The sequence below is a fragment of the Corapipo altera genome, unplaced genomic scaffold (genome assembly GCF_003945725.1).
Source record: "Corapipo altera isolate COAL_440 unplaced genomic scaffold, ASM394572v1 52, whole genome shotgun sequence".
NCBI lineage: Eukaryota > Metazoa > Chordata > Aves > Passeriformes > Pipridae > Corapipo > Corapipo altera.
In genome coordinates, this window is record NW_020884930.1 from 1,054,102 (window position 1) to 1,075,529 (window position 21,428).

The 21,428-nt window shown below is 37.1% G+C and overlaps 1 protein-coding gene across 3 annotated transcripts in view; it reads left to right on the forward strand.

Moving 5' to 3' along the window:
* The window catches only part of RALYL (RALY RNA binding protein like), a 375,282-nt gene that overhangs the window by 335,177 nt on the left and 18,677 nt on the right, over positions 1–21,428 (forward strand). For 2 of the 3 annotated variants that reach the window (XM_027659107.1, XM_027659110.1), the window contains 5 exons: positions 2,701–2,748; positions 6,093–6,256; positions 6,897–6,977; positions 15,438–15,551; positions 19,835–20,013. In XM_027659107.1, the coding sequence (XP_027514908.1) occupies positions 2,701–2,748; positions 6,093–6,256; positions 6,897–6,977; positions 15,438–15,551; positions 19,835–20,013 (586 nt within the window). The remainder of the gene's footprint in view (positions 1–2,700; positions 2,749–6,092; positions 6,257–6,896; positions 6,978–15,437; positions 15,552–19,834; positions 20,014–21,428) is intronic. The other variant, XM_027659108.1, reaches the window with a different exon arrangement.

Below are 21,428 nucleotides of genomic sequence, written 5' to 3' on the forward strand. Positions count from 1 at the left end.
TAGCCACACGGCAGAATGTCCTTCTTATTCCTGCTCTGGTTCCACAGAGAAGCATTAGATGATGCATGTTGAAGCTGTCATTTGCAAAACTGAAGATACATAAAGGACTGAGTTCAGTTTTAAGACAGAAGTTACCTGAACAAGGAACAGAGCAAAAGAATGAAGCTTTCAGGAGCTGACGGATATGAAAAATTTCTTCTCTCAAAAGACAAGTATTATCCAAGAAGTTGGGCTAAATTTAAAAATTAATAATAAAAAAAAGAAAAATACAAACCACATTTTTCAACAATATAAAAGTATTCTGCATGAAGAATGATGTGCCACAGGAACTCCTCAGTGGTACAGTGGTAGAGTGAGAGTAGAAGTAGGGAAGGAGAGAAACAATTTGTTGCCACAAAAGAGACCATTTCCTGCATTTTCCCTTCCCTAAACCTTCTCTGTTTGCAGTGACCCTCATCTGAGGAACCCGTGAGCCTTTCCCAACCTCTCAATCCTACTGACTTTTTAAAAAAGGACGTTGAGATCTCTGCTTGAGACCTCTCTCCTTCCCTTGACTTATCAGTGCCGCCATTCCTGGGGATTGCTTTAAGCCATTTCTGTAATGGCATTTGTACATGACAAGTAAGTTTCACACTCTGAAAGCCCAATGAAAGGTCAGTAGTCCTTATCGTGTCCTGTGGGCCAGAGCCGAGTTACTACAAAAAATATAGTCATCCTCCAGTCTTACTCTATCTGGTGCAAAGTGAATTATTCTTCATCAGCTTCATGGTCTTCAACCTTGAAAAAGTGAATTTGTCTGGTCTTTATGCAAATTAAATTAATGTCACCCCCAGGTGAAAGGTTTCGTGTGACAGGGCTTTTAAATTTAATCTTTTTTCTTCAAACTGCCTGTTATCTTCTACTTAAAAACGCAGAATGAATATTAAGTTTGGGCTTAATGCAGTTATTAATCATTCAGCTAAATAAAACCACTAGGAAGCTCTGAATAGCTGTAAATAAAATAATAGCTTTGCCACCTGCTACTTCTTTGTTCCATGCAGACTGGATATAGAGTGAAAGACAAAATAAGAACTGTCACATAGTTTAGGAAAATTGTTACTAGTTTTGCATTAAGCTACAGAAATATGATCCCTATACATGATCTATTATTACTTAATGATATTTTGCATCCTCTCCTAGACATAGCTTGCCTGCTGCTGTGTTCTAGTCTCTCAGGGCTGCTTTACTTAGTAAGTGTGTCACATAAATGCATATAGAGCATTCTTTTCTCAAATAAATTACCAAAAGGACCACAGTCGCCTTTCTCACCTGGCGAGTCTCATGATCTTCAACTACAGTATTACACAAGCAATCAACATAACTTAATCTATCATTTGTAATTGGGCACTTGCATCTGAAGCAGATGTGGTAGGGGTGGTAACTGTACCCTGACCTACTTTGATAGAATTCTTGACCCATTCTTCAAATTAGGTACTAAAATAACCCTGAAGATATTTTGCTCAATGTTCAAGAGCAGAAATTATCCATGAGTTCGTTCCCTGTGAAGGAAACTTCTTTAATACATAGCTACTATCATTCAGGTGTCCCTGTCTATGTCAAGGGGGCTGGAACTAGGTGATCCTTAAGGTCCTTCCTGAGCTAAACCACTATCATTCTATGATCTCCCTCTATTTTTGGGGAATATTTTCTTCTGTGCTTTTTCCTTTCTAACTCTCTCTACCGTTTTCCTTTCTCACTTAAAGCTTATCCTTTCCTATGATGCTTTCTTCATTCTTCTTACCTCTACTATTCATAATTATCTCTCTCAGGCTGGTGAAAAACTTAAGGGTTGTGTTACTAGGCAGAGTAATAAACCCTTATGACTTTTCCATGCAGAGCATTTGTTAGCTCATTGGTTTGGTGGTTTGGTGGTTGGTTTTTTTTCATATGTGTGAGATAGATAAGATTTTATTGCTGTTTCACCATAAAGGTAGAAAGTTGCTAATGGAATGCAAAACCAGGAAAACCAATCTAAGACTGACATTGCAATTGACAGCTCAAAAATAGTTTTCCTGGACCTTTGCAATTTCCTACCTGTTTTTTTCCCTTGATGGTGCCTGTCTTTTCCCAGACTGCTATGTATATTCCTTCCTGAACCTGAGATGAAATCATTCCTATAACACTGCTGATTGCAGTATTCATTTTCCTAACTTTTTGCTTTTTCTCTTTATTATGAAAATAAATTTGGTGAACTCAAGGACCAGCAAGCAGCCCAACCATTTTCATGTTTCTCCTAAATCAAAGTCATTGTTTTAGCTCACCTACTCACTTATTTACCAATCCTTCACGTATTTAACTGTCTTCCTAATCCACTGATTATGTTATGTTAGCCCAGAAAAGAAGAGGGTGTCAGTATTGGAATGCTAACTTCATCTGATCACTCAGAGAATTGCACTGTAATGATCCTCTAATTACAGAGCTGTCACGCTGTATTTAATCTGTTCTGTATGTGCCCCAGACTTCACATTTCCAAATATTCTACAGTGATAGCTGAAAACAGCATTGATAGATGTAATGAACAGTATATGGTTGTGCAAAAGAAGTGGAAGGACTTCGATCATATTGAAGTTTGAGAGCAAGCCAATATTATCAGAGAAGTTTTGATCAATGTGTATTTCTCTATAAATCAGTTCATTCTTGTTTTTCTGCTTTTCTCCACAGTGGTTATGTCTTTGATTATGATTACTACAGAGATGATTTCTACAATCGGTATGTGTGGCTATATTTTTGTACATCCTACACCATTGCTACTGTTTGTTTATAATGTAATCTCATCATTTGGTCAAACAGGTTAGTTCTGATTTTACGTATTATTCATTTCATTATTTCTATTGTGTATCAGAAGACTGTTTGAGTATATCAAAACCAGAGAAGATTACCACCACCAAATGTATGCTCATTAAACAACTCTTTTAATTTTATTATTCTCTAAGAGCTTTCAGAGCATTTGCTGTGCTGAATAGTTTAATGATAGTTTAACTGCTCACTGTTTCTTCCTACAGAGTTCTTCCAGGCCTACTTTCACTGCAAAACATAGCGGCTGTAAAATTCTTCAGTATGACATTCATGTCTTTGTCTTTTCATCCATACATATGAAAAGATGTAGAATATCTCCTGAAGAATGTTCTGAGAACATTTAAAAATCTAGAAGAACCTTGAGGGAAGCAAAAGCACAAGGTGAACCGCAGATGTGTTTCTATAGGAGGAAAAGAATTTGAATACCTGAGCAATTGGAGATTCTACCTTGAGTACATGCACACAGCCTAGCTCAGCACTGTGAAAATTTATTTATTCAGGTATTGCAGAATCTCCACAACACAGGGATAGCATGAATGATCATAAATAACCAACTCATCATCCAGCGGTGCTGTGTCTCTGCATTACAGCAGCTTGGTTTAGCACAGGCCAAGTGAGTCAGAGGGGTACATAACATTGCTCCACCAATGTCTTCTAATTTGAGAATTCTTTTATATGAAGCAATGGACAGTAACAGGGGAACAGTTCACACCGAGAACTTAAGTTAGCATGTGCTATATACCTTTCAGCTTAGGAACACAGTGAGAAAAATGTAAAAAATATTTTTCAGGTTTGTTTTTTCCTGGGGTTGATTCAATTTGAACCACTACTTTTGGAATTGCATGTAAATCACCATGGTCCCTTTGTACAAGTCAAAATTAATGAGATAGAAACATATGGAGTGGAAGCCATCAATGCAGTTTAATTCCACTCAGCCCATCCTTTACAGTAGGAGCAGCTCATGTCCTGTAAAAAGTTACCTTCCCAAGGCTATTGTGCTGAACTTCATCAGTGCAACTCTATGGTTTTAAATAGAGTAGTGTTTCATATCGATGACACATGAATATTAAAGTTATATGTGTTTCATTTTTTCCCTTATTCTGTATGTTATGGGCAGAACAAATGGCCAACTATAATGGTTACACTTTCACAATGAAAGAAATATTTATGGTAGATTAAAAGTTGTTTCTGTGGAGCCTGGTGTCTGTCTTGGTGATTGTGTTGTTATGGAAAACCACTGAGAGTGAAATGTATCCATAAATCTATTTAATAGTATGATTTTCTAATTTAGAAATCTTTCAGGATTAAGACAGCAGAACCTTTATGATAGAAAACCTAAATATGAGGTTGGCCTCACAAGGCTGGACATACTGATCTTCTGACAATAAAAACCATAGGACCTTTACCAGTCTCTGTTAAATACAAGTTAATGGAAGGGAAAGATGAAAACCTCTATATAGTAGTCATGGAAAAGAAAATCTCATGGAGAATACAACATATCAACTACCAACATCTCTATAGGAATATAATTTAAGATTTATAGTCATGATTCTTTGAATTTTTGAACTTCTGAACTTCTGAACTTCCTGAATTTTTGTGTTTTACCGCAAACCATAGATCTTGTTTTCTAATATCTATTAATTTTCCAACTTCTCTGAAGGTAGAATACTTCTATCTTACCTTGACTAAAGCAGTGGTGGGGTCAGAAAAGGGTGACAAGAATGGTTAGTGCTCTAAAATAAAATCTATATGAAGACAGATTGGCAAGATTGGGACTATACATTTTAGAAGGGTGGCTGAAATAAAAGGCACAATTATGTGCATATTAGTGATTACTGGGGCAAAGAATTACTTTAGAACTGAGCATTTCTGTTTATCATTCCTCCTATTACAAGCACAAGGAAAACAGGTAGGGTACTTCAAAACTTATAAGTGGAAGTATTCTTTTTTAAAAGAAATAATACTATTGAAATGTATAGAACTTGGTAAAACAAAACACCAAGCCCAAAATCTGCATAAGTTCAGAAATAAGTGTAGGAATAGATAGATAACAGTTCTTCTATATCTGAAGAAAAGGAAGTATAGTTTCCCATTTCACTATATTATCTAAACATGAAACACTGGAAGCCATAAAAAAATCACCTTTGGAGGAATAATCACATGATGAACATGTGCATGATAGCTTAAAGTTCTTCTGAAAGGTTTTTCCAGTAATGTCAAACAGCAGATCATCACCAACCTGCAGATCATCCAATATGATAAGTGATGAGTAGACAGCTACAGAAAAAGAGGGAGATGGTTACATTTTCTGTAAGACTACAGTATAGACAGAAGTAAGGAACCTAGGATTTAAACACTAAGTGTTTACTTGACAGAAAATGAGTTAGAAGATTTAAGTTTGATTCTGCTTCCTATTCAGCACATTGTTAGATGCTGTGGTGAGTGAATTACTGTTTCTTGTGTGCCTGTTTTCAAGTGTGTATCTGTAGTTTTTATTACCTTTTCTACTGCCTTTATTTTCTTCTACACAGGCTAGTTATCTTCTATTGATAACTGTATTTTTAGGACTGGGCAATTCTGTTTGGCAATAATAGCTCATTTTTTTATAGAGCATCTTTCATTGACTGTAGTGGTAAATCTGTGAATATCTACCTGCTAGAGGTTTTGATTTGAACAACACTTTTTTTTTTTTTCTAGTTAAGCATGCTTGGGTATTTTATTGTTTTTGCACTAATTCACTCTTCAATAACAAGAACATATGCAAAGACTCTTGCTATTTTACAAACTGCAGGATATTTTTTTATAGAGATGGCTGTCTTCAGAAAAGTTCTTTTTCATTTTTTACATCTTTAAAGATAGCAGATAGAAAACTGGAATTTAAGTCATGCATGTAATAAAGGACCTGCAATATCACAACAAAATGTACTACTGTTGGTTGTATGCAATGAAATGATTTGGACCTGTGGAAAGCAGGTTATGGATTTTCCATACTGCAAATAACAGAGTCCCATAATGCATCCTTTGTTTAAATCATGCAAAAAAGTATGACCAGAGCTATGCACTGGTCTGTGACTGAAATCTGAATAAGGTACTTAATGTGCATAGATCCTTGAAATGTAATTTGACTGTGATATAAAGTGATTAAGGTTTCAAAGGCTAATTTTCTCAAAGATAACGTGAAAATTTAGTTGACAGGGCTTCCATGACATGAAATCACAGAAGGTTTTATGGAGTTCAGCTGACATAATCTTTTCTAGGTTGTTTGATTACCATGGCCGTGTTCCTCCACCGCCCCGTGCAGTGATTCCACTGAAACGTCCTCGTGTGGCTGTGACAACAACTCGTAGAGGCAAAGGGGTTTTCTCCATGAAAGGAGCATCACGATCCACCTCAAGTGGGGCCTCTTCCTCAGGATCCAAATGTGAGTTGCTGATATCAGTTGAATATTATTGAAACAATGATCCTAGCAATTTCTGCAAGCAGACAACTTCTACTGTATAGCTCTGTTGCAGTCACTTCCTACCGTCAGTCTCTAGCTTGAAAAACTGGCTGTTTTACCAAAGCTTCCAGGCCTTTCCTGCAAGTCAAGGAGCACACTGATGACACTTTTGAAGAAAATTCTTTCAACAACATTTGAGCTGCTTCCTTGGCCTCAGAAGAAGCCTGTTTAAAATCTTCTATCATCCCAACTGCTCATGCATCATGAGGTCTTGTGTACAGCTGGTAATAGAGCAAAGATAATAATCTTGTTACAGATAGAGGCACAATGACTTGTGTGGAGACGAGGGTTGTATTTAAGATGATATGATGGGCTGGGGAGGTTGGGTTATGTGTTCTTTTTTTACCAGATTCTTTTGAGGATAGAAAGAGGCAAAGTGTCTTTGTCTGTTTTAAAGGAAGTTCAAAACAGGATTGGCAACTTGGGGTTATTTAACCCTTCTTTAGTGAACTGGCCTTAGAAGAGCTGATGAACAATAGGCATTCCCTCCTCCAAGTTCATCAAGCTCCCCACTACGTAGTATGTCCTGGGAACTTCATCTTCCTCTTCGTGCATCTTTCAGCACCCACCCGTCTTCCCCTGCCCCTTATGTGGAGTGATACTGTCCTTGGAAGCGTCACTGGAAGAGGAAGAGAAAGATCAGGTAGGGATCAGATATCAGAAAGAATGGAGGGACTTCAATAAGACTTTTGCAGTACCAGAGTGACCAACAAAACATCATACTGTCTTACATGTGAATCCACCAACAGTACATCTTACTGCCAGAGGAGTTAATTATAGCATCAACAGTACCCAGTTATATATTGTGCTTGAGTAACATACCCAAGTCTCACACACTAGTATCTAAAAAAGAAGTTGGACCTCTAGGAGCCCACCAGGATCCATTCTTAATCCTACTGTATGACCAGATGATATCAGAGACCTTGAAGGAAAACATGTAATAAACATGTGACTGAAAGAATGGACATGTGGTAAACAGACCTAAAGGTAATGTAAGCTCAAGAGCAAGGATCTCAAACCATCCTTGAAAAGGATAACATTCTGAAAAAGAGATGCTCTCTTGCCTGTACAGTTTAATCATTCACAAGTCTTCAGTGAATGAATGGCTAGATGTTCATTACCAATAAGGGGAGTTTTCACACTTAGCAAACAGGAAGATATCTAAATTTAGATGTTATGTTATGAATCTCTCTCAGACCCTAAAACGATTACTGGGAGTAGTAACACTTCCTTCGTTCTCTGGAAGATGACATGAGTCTAGATATTTCATACACATCTTGAAGTAATCCACTTGTCCATAAATGCTTTTTGCCTTTCCTCAGTACTTTAAGTGATGAATTATGTTTTCTCCTATAAATTTAAAAGAAAGCATGCAGCTCAAGATCTTCAATTTAGAAAACTTGGAATTTAAATTATTTTGTTAGTCCTTTTCAGCCCTTGAGTCTCTGGATTTTCACACAGTGAATCAAAGCTTTAGTAAGTATATACGCTTACAAATTCATTCCTTATATCTCATTTGTTCATCCTTTACTGTTGTTTTATGCATACGAATCGTTAGTCATATCAGTACATTCAATTTACTAGTTATCCTAAAGCATGATCTAATAAGAATGAGCTTTTTGGACTCACTTTGCCTTGAAAAGATGAATTATTTTCAGATAAGTATTTTACATTTTTTTCTCATTGTCCAGAACTAGAATAATTCTAAAATTCTTCTAGAGAGCTGAGGATCTTAGTGTATTGCAACAGATGTCAAGAAGAACTCTTGCCCAGAAATCTGGATTTTCATTGTGGTGAATGAGACAGAAAATATTAATGTATAGATATCTCTTCCTCAGAATTATCACCAAATTGGCTTTACTATTTCTTCTGCATTTCAAAAAATGTTTTGTAGTACCACGTCAGGACTTAAGTAATGCATATTATTGGATTCAGCTCTGGTCCAAGTACCCATAGTCACTTGCTATAAGAATTCCAAAATACTGTCTGCATAACATAGCAAGTGTTGCAGAACGTATAAATTATTCAATGGAAGTGCAACCAGGAGTGTTCAGGTCCTAACAGACAGTGTTATACCCCAGTGAAAGTATCCTTCAACGTACTCAGGTGTGATCTGAATTCTAAAAATGTCAGTCGTAGAGTTCTAAGTGACAAGATCATTCCTGGATTCAGCTCTTTAACACTTAAGGAAGAGTTGCAAGATGCATCACTAAAAATATTGTTTGACATTTTCACCTTTCTTGTGTTTCTACCCTTAGTTCTTTACAATGGCAATTTGAACAAAACTGCAGAGACTATTTATTGTGATGGAATAAATTGCACAAAAAATTCTTTCTGCATGCAGCACAACTTTAAAAGGAGTCAGACACACAGTATACAGATTTTCATACTTAATTTCCCCAAAGAATAACTTCCCTTTTTATGAAGTCCAGCCAACCCATCATTAAAGTAGAAACATGATTTTATTGACTTGAACAAGAATGTAATCAGCTTATTGTAAGACCTTTATCAGAGAAACAATGGAACTCGCTTAGAGACTTCAATTTGGAAAGTGGAGACTGTATATTTTGTGGCTTCCTTTGCCATTTTCTTGGAGAAGTATGTTGAATTGTGGGATGAAGCAATTTAATATTTTGCTGTCCCTCGCTCTATGCTGCTAATCTGACCCCTTCAACTAAGGCACTGTTGATTCTAATTGTAGTTTATTGCTAGTTAAATAAAGGATTCCTTCAATAAGGAGAAACATAGTTCTGGGAAGGAAGCTATTTTGAATTTTAAATCAAATGTAAGATCATAAAACAGCTTAATTGCAAGTTCAGAATTAACAATGTCAAAATGGTATTGCCTATGTTTGAAAGATTTCACCCCCAAATATCAAAACCCTCATGAGATCACATCCTCTAACATACTTTTCAGATGTAAGTAGAAATCTCATAGACATAAGTCTTCTCCTAGGTTTTCTCCACATTCAGACTGAATCCAGAAAATTAATACATACATATCATATTAAAGGTTAGAACACAGGAGAGACCTCAGTCAAATTACCCAAATTAAAAATACTCACTTCTTAAAACCAGCAATCCAAAGACAGGATTTTGTTGTGGCACAGAGCAAAGATGTTACAAAAATACAAAAAATGTCTTGCTCGTTGATGAGTACATCTTCAAAAATAATGTCTGCCAGCACAGTAAATTCTTGATTGACCAAAAAGTCACAATATATGTTCTAAGTTTGCTTCTAAAACACAAAATAGGAATATTTGATTTCTGTCCTAAATCTTTAATTTTTCAAAGAGCAGTTGACAGTATTTTGTTTTCTTTTTAACTCCAAAGACTTGAAAACACTAAATCAGCATTTCCAAACTATTAGAAGTAATGCACAAAATTAAACATGTTAGTGTGTAAATCACACATAGTAGTTCTCATGTTAATGGTATGAAGCAGCAAATTCAAATCACTATGTAGAACTGGGAAAAACTCACTTTTTCTGACAATGTAGAAATTAAAGCTCTCAGGGTATGCACTTTCATTTTACACATCTGAAATAAGGAGGAAAATAATAATCAAATCTTTTATACCCCGTTTACTTGAGATTAAGGACTAGACACTTAAGACATTACAGTATGTATTGAATTATGTCTTTAAATGAATTAATTTTCACTTGTATAGGTTATATTTATCTTCATCAGCTAACTGATTTTTCAGTGATAAGTAAGTAATAAAATATGATAAATAGTTTATATTAAACTTGAAGGGCTTAGATAAAAATACATGACATTTTTTTCCAAAGAAATCTACATCATGCTTTCTGGATGAATCAATTTGTATTTATGGCAAAAAGCGTTTCACAAATATAGCTGTGGTCCAACAGCAGCGCTTTCATTTCTAAAAATGTGACTGACCTTAATATTACATTTCCTGTTTTCACCTTTATTTCCTTTAGTGTTAGATACATCAATGAAAGATGCACTCCAGAAGGCCCAAAGGGCTGGAAAGGGTCACTGAATCAAATTCCATACTGTTGCAAGTTGCTGCATCCTCTAATCCTTTATGCTTCATTTTAAAGTTAGTTAATGTTTGCATTTTTTCTGTCTCTGTTTCTTCTAATTTCCAGCTTAGTTTGTTTCTCCTTTGTTCATATTCATTTGTTCTGCCAACACTGTATTAGCATATAAGTTTTATTTCTTTTTACCTTCTTTTTTCTCAGGTAAGCAACCAAAATGCTTCTGTCACAGTACAGGCTGTGTATGTAAAATGGAAACATTTTTATGGTCATCTTCACAGCCCTGCTCCATGCCTACCTGCTAGAATTCAGTGGTTCAACCTGGACTCACCTTATACTCCTTACACAAAGACATTACACTTCTCCATCTTTAGGAATACAGCATTTGACAAGTCCTAGCACTGCATTTTATTTCTCAGGGTTGCATTATAGTGATAGCCTACTGTCAACCCAATGACAATTCTGTCACTGTCTTTTTCTGCTGAGTGCCTTTTAGCCTTGGTGCTAAGAATAGGAGTTCTGTTGTTACTCAATCTAGTGTAGGATTTATTTTCAGTGCAATTGTATCTCATAATTTTTTCTAATGTAACATTCCTTAAAATCACCTGACCCTTCCATCCATTCTAGTTCACTCTGAATAGAAGGCACCTTTCAATTTTATGCAATCAGTAATTTTCATCTATTTATTTACTTTTTTTGCCTCAAAGTTGTCTAAGATATTTAGTCATTTTGGTGCCAGTGCTTGAGGAATTTCACTAGTGATTTCTTTCCCTTTCAATACGTGCATTTATGTCACCTACTGGCCTTTACTTATCTGCTAAAAGGGAAAAAAACCCAAACAGTCAGCTACTTTAATTTCCTGCTTTATTACTCAAAAGCAGATGAACAGATATTTTGGACACATGAAGGTCTGATGTCATGTTTATCAAAAGCTTTATTTCTTGTCTGAGATCAATTAAAAAAAATCCATGATGTTTTAAAGGAGAATTTGCATGTTCAAAGCAGGACACCTGAAGTACAGTATTTATAATCTCTACATTTTTTCTTTATCATAACACTACTTAAAAAGCCTGAAGTTATTGAATCACACAGTCACAGGATGGTTGACCTTTGAAGGGATGTCTGGGGAGCCCAGAACTGGACACAGTACTCCAGAAGTGGACTCAAAAGTGCTGATTAGAGGGGTGTACTGGGTTTGGCTGGGATAGAGTTAATTTTTTTCACAGTAAATACTGTGGGGTTGCATTTCGAGTTTGTGCAGGAAGCAGTGTTAATAGCACAGGGATGTTTCAATTACTGCTGAGCTGACACAGAGTCAAGGCCTTTTCTGCTTCTCACCCCACCACACCAATTAGCAGGCTGGGGGGTGCACAAGGAGCTGGGAGGGGATACACCTGGGGTGTGTGACCCCAGATGACCAAAGAGATGTTCCATACCATGGTATCATGCTCAGCAATAAATTAGGGAGAAGGTTGCCCAGGGCTTGTTCAGGGACTGGTTGGGCAGGAGTTGGTTGTTTTTTTCACTTACATTACTTCTATTCCTTGGGTTTTATTTCTCTCTCTGTTATTTTCATTTTCACTATTGTATTATTTTTATTTATTTTTATTATTGTTATATTATTATATTTCAATTAATAAAATGTTCTTATCTCAACTCACAAGTTTTCTCAGTTTTACCCTTTCCATTTTCTTCCCCCCCAGCCTACTGGAGCTTGAAGGGGAGCAAGAAACTGTGTGGTGCTTAGTTGCTGGCTGTGGTTAAACTATAACAAGGGAAAAGATCATGTCACTCAATCTGCTGGAAAAAAAGGAAACATCTTGCTAATGCAGCCCAGGATGTTGACAGCCTTCTTTGTCACAAGGATGTATTACTGGCTCATGCTCAACCTGTTTTTCATAAGGGTCCTTCATAATTTTTCTTTAGTAATTGCTACTTTCTACAGAAATACCCACTACAATATTATTTGGAATGGAATTTCTCTAGGACAATGATTTTGAAAGCTTGTAAAATTCTCTGCAAGTTAAAACAATAGGCAACTCAAATTATACCTTAACTCTATTGGAAACAGGGCAAAAATTTTTTGTGCAGATTTGTTGAAAATTTTTTGTCTTTTTTTCTTTCAGTCTTTTTTAGTGTTAACTTGAAGTGATTGACTGTATGATCACAGAATCAAAGAATCATTTAGGTTGGAAAAGACCTTCAAGATCATCAAGTCCAGCTTTTGACCAACCACCACCTTGTCAACTAGACCCTAGCACTAGGTGCCACATCCAGTACTTTCTTGATCACCTTCAGGGATGGTGTCCCCACAACCTCCCTGGGCAGTCCATTCCAGTGTTCAAATTGTTCTTTCCATGAAGAAATTGCTCCTAATGTCCAAGCCGAACCTCCCCTGACACAGCTTAAGATTTTGTCCTCTGTCCTCTCACTTGTTACCTGTGAGAAGAGACTGACCCCCACCTTGCTACAACCTCCTTTCCGGTAGTAGTAGAGAGTGATAACATCTCCCCTGAGCCTCCTCCAGGCTAAACAACCCCAGTTCCCTCAGCTACTCCTCATATGACTCTGTAGACCCTTCACCAGCTTCACTGCCTTCATTGCCCTTCTCTAGACTTTCTCCAGTGCCTCAACGTCTTCCTTGTAGTGAGGGGCCTAGAACTGGATGCGAGACTCAAGGTGTGACCTCACCAGTGCTGAGTACAGCGGTACAATCACCGCCCTGGTCCTGCTGGCCACACCAGTTTTGATACAAACTAGGATGCCATTGACCTTCAGGCCACCTGGGCACGCTGCTGGCTCATGTTCAGCCAGCTGCTGACCAGCACCACCAGGCCCTTTTCCACTGGGCTTTGTTCTTTGAATCCTCATTGCTGTGTCTGTGTTCCCTCTGGTACTGTCTTCCTCACAATCTGTTTTTTCTAGGGACATCACAGGGAAGCCCCTGTGCAGCTGGAGGTTTGACCTGAGTTGAACAGAAACCTTATGTGTGTGTCTGTTTCCTTACCAAACTCAGAAGTGTAAACGTCTTCTGCTTGGCTTAGTAGACCGGAAACAAATACCATTAGGTCCTTGCAGTGTCACTTCTGAGATTTGACCTTTTAGGCTTGGCCACCCTTAAGTTTGCCAATCAAGGCACCATCTCTGACACAACAGCTTGGCTGCACAAGATGTGTTACCAGCTGGCTTCATAGTGGGTTGTTGTGAACACTTAGTGTATACCATTGGACCGATTCACACCATTTCACTCTGCACTACCTTGCTACTCCAGCGTGGACCAACCACTGCCCCTGAGGAAGTAGTAACCTTCTGAATATACAGTTGTCAAAATCTTAACATTTTGTTTCAGATCTGGAGGATTGGACAGTGACGCATTATTTCTCTAAGAACATTTCAAGGCCTTGCTCTATAAGTACACAAAGTAATTCCATCAAATACTGTGTAACATATAAGATTCTAGCACAAAGTTTATTTTTATGCTTTTTTCCCTAAGTCCTACAGTTTATTCAATGAGATCAGAGGTTTCAGCCTGTGATAGTGTGAGATAATGCAATTTCTCAACATGAGCACATGATTAAACAAGTGCATTACTGCATATAGCAACCTACTGCCTTTAGCTGATGTTATGACTGTAATGCACATAACCCATACTCTAAGATAAAAAACCTTGATTTCCACCTCAGTGAATGTGTTACAAGTTTGGAATAAAGCTGATTTGAAGCAAACACACACTCATTTACTACCACTGAAGCAGGCAATAACTTGTCTGCACACTTCATCATCACATTGACTGCCCAAAACAAATTTGGGCATGATGAGATACAAGACACCATGATGATATACATGCCCAAAAGTCAATGAACAGGACTGATATAGCAAGATGCAGCCAGGAGACCCTTTTGACAGAAAGGAAACATGTCCTTCTTCATAGCAGAACATCCCTTTTCCTGGGCACAAACAGGGTCCTCCTATTGTGTATATTGATGCTCTGGATACTGACACCAAAGTCAATTCACATCCTTCTACAGCAGTGGTAAGGATGGATGAGTAACACAGCTCTTCCATTGTCAGTCCCTCACAGTGGTGGTCCATTTCTTCCTACAAGATTTGTAAGAATGACAGTTGTGTTACCTACTCTTGCCCTTTATAAACGTCTATTCTCCTATGCTAGCACAAGGTTCCCATTTTCTCGTCTTGAGCTTTTCCACATGATATCCTAGCACAAACAGGGCAAGTGAATTTGATTGGACTACTTTCTGAGCATAAAAACGTGTCCTGATAATGCCATAATAATGAGGTTATTTATGAGGGCTGCAATGCTGTTTCTTTTGAAGCCAAAAAACCTCCAAAGCAGTTACTCCTTCTTACGTTAGACAATGGGAGTGCAATAAGGATCTAAACTGAAGAGCAATGCAAGGCAACAAAGATTTGGAAACTTCAAACTTTGAATTTATAGGTGCTGCCTCCATGTCCTTGTCTGTGCTCACAAAATGAAATATTTTCATATATTATCCATAGCTGGAAAAACTACAAAAAATCACCAGAACTGAAAGCTTTTGAAGCAACAAAATTAAACACCTATTGCAAGGAAGCTTTTGTCTGGAACATAATGTTACTTTCCTGGCTGCCCTAGTACTTATATTACTATTCACTCTTGCTGAAAAATATGTACTGTGAGGGATCTTTTTATTGTTGTCACTATTATACAAAATAGTCCAACAAAATCTCATTGCAAGACTGGGAGTTGTTGGTGATATTTGAACCATTATTTCACTATAGGCTGTTTTTCAGTAAAAGTGATTTGGATTTATGAAGAACGCCCTTGAGATGTTTTTCCTGAAATTATTATTACAAAACAATACACATCACATGGACTCTTGCCATTACGGTTTAGAATCCTCTGATTTCCTAGGATTCAGCCTTTTAACTAAAAATGTTAATGTTAAAAGCTAAATCTCTAAAAATACTGACAGAAATGAGGGAGCAGACTTTCTACTAGAGAGAAAAGAGAAAAATAAAAAGAGCATGTTTTGCTTGAGTGGGGGAAGGTCACCACAAATATAGTTTATTTCATGGTTTACATTTTGCTCTCTTTCCACAGTGAAATCAGATGAGTTGCAAACAATCAAGAAGGAATTAACCCAAATCAAAACAAAAATTGACTCCTTGCTAGGGAGACTGGAAAAGATTGAAAAGCAGCAAAAAGCTGAAGCAGGTAGGTAAAAGCAATTTGTAGTGAAATGGATTAAATTAGAACCTAGTTACCAGTCAAGCAGATAGACAAAAGAGAATGGAAGCTTTCCAGAAATTTGCTACATAATGAAGGCCTGAAGCAAGGTAAATTAACTCTCAGGTAGAACTATTATGAGGATATTCTTTACAGAGCATGCACCATCATTGCAAGAATTGCTTTCTATGGCGTAGTAGGAAAAAAAATCTTTCTGGATGTTCTGGAAACGAAACATCTCTAAAACCTGACTGAACAGAAGTAAGTTAGAGCTTGTTGACCATGGGGACAGTAGCGCTATCCACATTAAGAATTATTAGCTGGTCTATATCAATAATTATTACCTGAGCAATAGGCAATGGTCACAAGTTGAAGCAAGGAAAAATTTCTGTTTGCTATAAGGAAAAGAGATGCAACTAAGCAATATGGCAGGTTGCCCAGAGAGACTGTATGGGCTCCATCCCTGGAGATGTTCAAAACTCATTGGGCCAAGATCCCATGGACAAACTCAAGTTTGTCCCTGACTGGACTGGATTTGAAAAGTCCAGAAATCCCTTCCAACCTCAGCTTTTGAGTGAAACTATGGCCTCTTTGTAAAATTCGCCACACCTCTAGTTTAGCTTTTCTCTGGCTTAAAATGTTTTGTTTAGAAGCAAAACTTGGAAATAACAAATTCCAACTCTGCTTTATAGTTTAATCGAGATCTTTATTACTGTCATTGCAGTGTTCATTTTTTTAGCTGAATGATCTCACTTGATAGCACTTTAAAGTCATGCTGAGAGTTAAAAGGTTGTATTTTCACCGTGGTATATATAGAAAACAAACTCAATTTTTATGACTGTCTGTGATATTTGCTTTGCCATTTCCTTATAGATTACATGGTATATCTTTGTACAGGAGCTGATTTTGTTGAGATCCAGCAGGCCAATGGCAGATGCACCTCATGAAAAACTCAATGATTTTTTCCCTGCTCCATTCATTGATGAAAACTTATTACGCACTTTGTGTAAAATGTGTGAAAGAAATTCTGCCTTGGAACCCACAGCTGCCTGGGTGTCTGGGCAGTAGTGAGCTACATGAAGCCAAAAATCCCATCAGGACATATAAAAAGAGTTCCATCAAGACCGAGTAAAACATTACTGGGAATCAGCGGTTGAGGGCCATGGACCTGACACGGGCAATATAGATATTTAGGTCTAGATCCCTCCTGTTCCCAAGTAACTTTATAAAAAGGAAAAACATTTAAAAAAATAAATTACCTTCTCTTTAGAATCACTTTCTAAGTCTCTTTTGACAACAAGGACCAATCTCTCAGCTGTTATAGTTTATCTCACAAAATTGAGGGGTTTTTTCAAGTCTAAGGTAAACCATTAGTACAGAGTTTGATTATCTCTTTCAGGAGAACTGTACACAATATGTGTTAATTATATTCTATTTTGAACTTTATGCAAGTTAGACAAAGCTGATATAATCAGTGAAGATGTAATTACAAGGCATTCCATTGAATCACTTGTGAACTGAAATACTCTGAGATGGTGCATCTCTACTTTAGGGAGCTTTTATATAAAATCCATTACTATGCAAAACAGTCTGCACATCATTGTACTTTGATATCCAATTTTCACTTTTGCTAATGGACTGTAGTGAACTCATTTAAATAGAAATCAGCTCAAGGAGGAAAATGTTGATTTGTATTGAATCATAGTGTTATGCCTTTTGAAGACAAGCAATGAATACCCTGAGATTGAAAAGTGGTTTCAAAATGTTGAAGTTTTAAAACATCAGGTGCAAAACCCATCCCCCATATCCCTTGACTCTCAATGGAGTGTGTGAGGAGAAAAACACCTCTGAGATATCAGTAAGCATGGAAACCCATTTAAGTCTCCTGAGCTGACGAGGAGAGTTATGCAGCCTGGCTGATTAGTCTGCAGATGATTGATTCATCAGCTAAAAGATTTGTGTAAGATACATCAGTAGCTAAACTATTTCATTTACAGTCTCAGACATGAGATGATGAGATGATTTTATTCCTTCTCTCTGGTTTGGCAATATTAATTCTTACTTTCCTCTACCAGAGGGTGTGGTCTCGCTAAGACTGGGATCAGAGAGAGGATCTGTGTCTCATTTACACAAAACAAAAATCAAGCCATCATCTTGTCCTTCTAGTTTTTTAGGTTTGAAGCATTACCATGAAGAATATTTAATGTTTAATCTTAAAAACTGTTACATCTGGAGGAATGTGACAGGTTACAAGTGGACAAGCTCAGTGCATACATTGGTTGCTGCTCTACAGCTGCATGAAAACTCTACTTACAGTACCAGCTGATGTTCTATCTTTTTCTGTTATTAAACCTCAATCATTCCAATAGGGAGAATATAGATAATAGGATTTCCTACACATAGGAAAATTGTAGGAATAGCTCCGTTGTTTGTAAAAATCTAAATCAGGAAGATGGGAATGTTTTGATGTGACAAAATTGTTAGAGGATATTCTCCCTGTAATATTAGGCTGAAAGTTAGGATCTTAAGTTTAGCTTCCCAATAAAGACCAAAAGAGTTGGGTACTGAGGTGGTATTTTAGACTCCTCTGAAGAATCAAGTGTATGTTCTCATTAAGACAATTAAGTAAGTGACCTAATTTTTTAGCAGCTGTATCCTAGAAGGTTTCTCATTTAAATGTATGGAGTCTGTCATTTTAGCAAACCTTTTTTAAAAGCCTTGACCGAAGTTGATTCAGTTGTCACTGCCACAGCTGAGTGTTCTCAGAAGTGGCTTGAGATAGGAAGTGGTGGGGCCAGACGTAGGCGTAGCTGATTCAATCCACATTTCTTTGTGCAGTAAGCAATTAACACAATGACTTATAACTAGCATGATATTTTACAAAACACCTTACCAATAGAAGATGAGGCTCCATGGGCTGAATCTTCTGCTAATACAGTACTGTTGGAGCAGCTATCTAAGATGACTTTTAATTCTTTAAACACAAGAATCTTTCTGAAAACATTAAGTGACTAAGGGAGGAAAGCTTAATTGTTCTGTGTCTTCAGTAAACCAATTTGAAAATGAGGGGCTAAAGACTAAGAAAGGTTAAAGAGATGACAAAATAAATGTGCAAAGGCAAAAGGTAAAACAAATGTCTTGCTTTAAGACTATGGTACAGAAAAATACAAGTAGATTTGAATAGTATGTGTAGCAGATAATAATTTAAGGTAAAATAATAATATGTTCATAGACCTGAAAAATATAGAGCTCCAAGGCAATCCTTGATTCATTGACTGTCCAACAAGATATATGATGCACTACTAGCACTACAGAACAGTCAGTCTTATAAAGAAAGAAATGTTTTTGTTCTAGAAATTTCAGCATTCATCACCCTCATACTGAAAAGACATTGTTTTTCTAGCTACCAGTGCAATCAATTTTCTGGCCCCTATTCACTTTGAGTATATAAACCTTTTCATCTAAGCTCCTGATGTCCAGAGGAATAGGACTTTATCCCTCCAACCACTCTTCTGGCTAGTCAGTCTCTGTCATTCCTCCATCAATCCTCCTCTGGATTTCTGCTGCTGGATGAAGTTTATCAGCATATCCAGGAGTTTTGCAATACTTAATCATAACAACACAGATATCTGCATGAAGGTAACCAGAATAGATACTTCAGGCCTCCATGGAAATGGTCTTTTTTTTCACCACTTTACAAAAATATGAGGGTAACTGGAGAGGGGCATTCTCCAGTTAGTTCAGCATATTATGTCAATGAGGAGTAACTGTCACTTTACTCCATAAAAAACATAATAAACCTGACTGGAAAGATTTGTTGATTATCTATAAAGTTGTTGAGATATATTCACAGGAAATTCATGCAAATTCTTGTTCAGTTATTGGAAGTTAACAGCCTTCCACTTAGAGCATAGAGATTTATGTACTTCTCATTTGCTTCATATAAATAAATATATGGTAACTATGCCAATTGGATTCCCAAGGCAAAGTCAAGTAGAGAAAATCAAAAAGCTGGATCCACTGGTAAATGAAGCCTTCATCCACTGCATGGGATAGATGATAGGTGACCATATTGATACTGTGAATGATTTATACACTAATTTTTGAAAACAAGGTTTTCAATCCTATTTGCCTGGTAGATATTATCACACTGAGTTTTACAAAGCTAACATATCTGGAGATGGAAAGCTTAGGATTCTTCCTCAGAGCACTTCCCTTTGCCACCAATAGGAAAGGTTACTGAATCTCTATAGAGTATGTTTTCCTTACAGAAGCCCAAAAGAAACAAATGGAAGATAATGCTGATTTGATTCAAGAGGAATGCATATCAGAGAATGCAGATAACTCTACGGAAGAGCCAATTGAAGGAGGGCCAGATGCAGATGGGGATGGAGAAGATATGACTGATGGGATAGAGGAGGATTTTGATGAGGATGGCAGCAATGAGCTGGTAAGGAATAATCACACCATGTCTGTCTATATGGTTCCTACAAGTAACCACAGAGAACCAACAGTTTGGATTAACAAAATAAGCTCACAGCAACACTGTGATGTTCTGTAACTAGTGCATAGTCCTACGCTCTTCTTACACTGCAGTATCAATTAAGAATAGGAACTTCTGAGGAGAAACAAGAAAAATATATTTTACTACACTTTGTTATTTTAGAAAGGAAATTAAAAGTACATTGAATTGGTTTACATTTATTATTTTTCATTTACTGAAATGTAGATGAGAAAGGAAATTATAGTGTGCCTTTTTTTTTTTAACTGGAACATTTCAAAACTAAACAAGATTCTAGAATGGTGAACCTTTTTGTTAGTAAACAAGTGCTCCCCCACAGTCTCCAGTCCTTATCTTCCATGTATATACTCTGCAGTGTTGGTAGATACAGATATTTTTGATGGAAGAATTTTTCCTTAGGTGTGTTTGACTAAGAAATATTTGGGTTTTCAGCCTGAGGCTGCACCTTTCATGATATGCCTATCATGGTGCTAAACTTGTTAAGTTCTTCTAGAGAAACACTAAAAAATATTTGGAAAGTCAAATTTATACCTTTTTATGCATTCCTAATAAGAATGGAACAGTCACATTGGTTTAGATTCTGTAATACCCTCCGTCTCTTCCTGGCTTTCACATTCTTCTGCTTTGAGAAGAAAGCACTTCTGTTGCTCATTGTCATTGCTTGCTATTTAACACACATTTACTCATGAGTGCACTGTAAAGATCATTCAGTGAATCCAACAGAAGTCAGTTAGCAAGGGACCCTACTGAACCAGCAGCAAGTCTGGAGCAACAGAGCATGTGAATAATCAGTGGTTTGTATTGCTTGCTGCAAATGCAATTTAAACTTACTTTTCATTTGCAGGTTTGTGTCCCTTTAGTCAACACAAGACCCTCTTGATTTTATATATCCTGAATAGTATTATCCCCAGGAGAAGCTACTACAACCTGAATCTTCTCATCCTTCAACAGGGAGATTTTGAAAGAAATTAGAGGAAAAAAGAGAGCTTACCAACTGTGGAAAAAAGGGCTGACTACTCATGAAGAGTTTAGGAATACAGTTAGGTCATGTAGAAAGAAAATTAGGGAGACAAAGGCACAATATGAACTTAATCTAGCCACTTCTGTTAGGGATTAACAGAAGTGTTTATACAAATACATCAATAGCATAAAGCCCCCCTGTAATCCAGGAGGAAACAGTTAGCGACCTGCTGAGTCACTTGGATCCTCATGAGTCTATGGGGCCAAATGGGATCCATCCTAGGGCGATGAGGGAGCTGGCGGAAGAGCTCGCCCAGCTGCTCTCCATCATCTACCAACAGTCCTGGCTCACTAGGGAGGTCCCAGATGATTGGAAGTTGGAG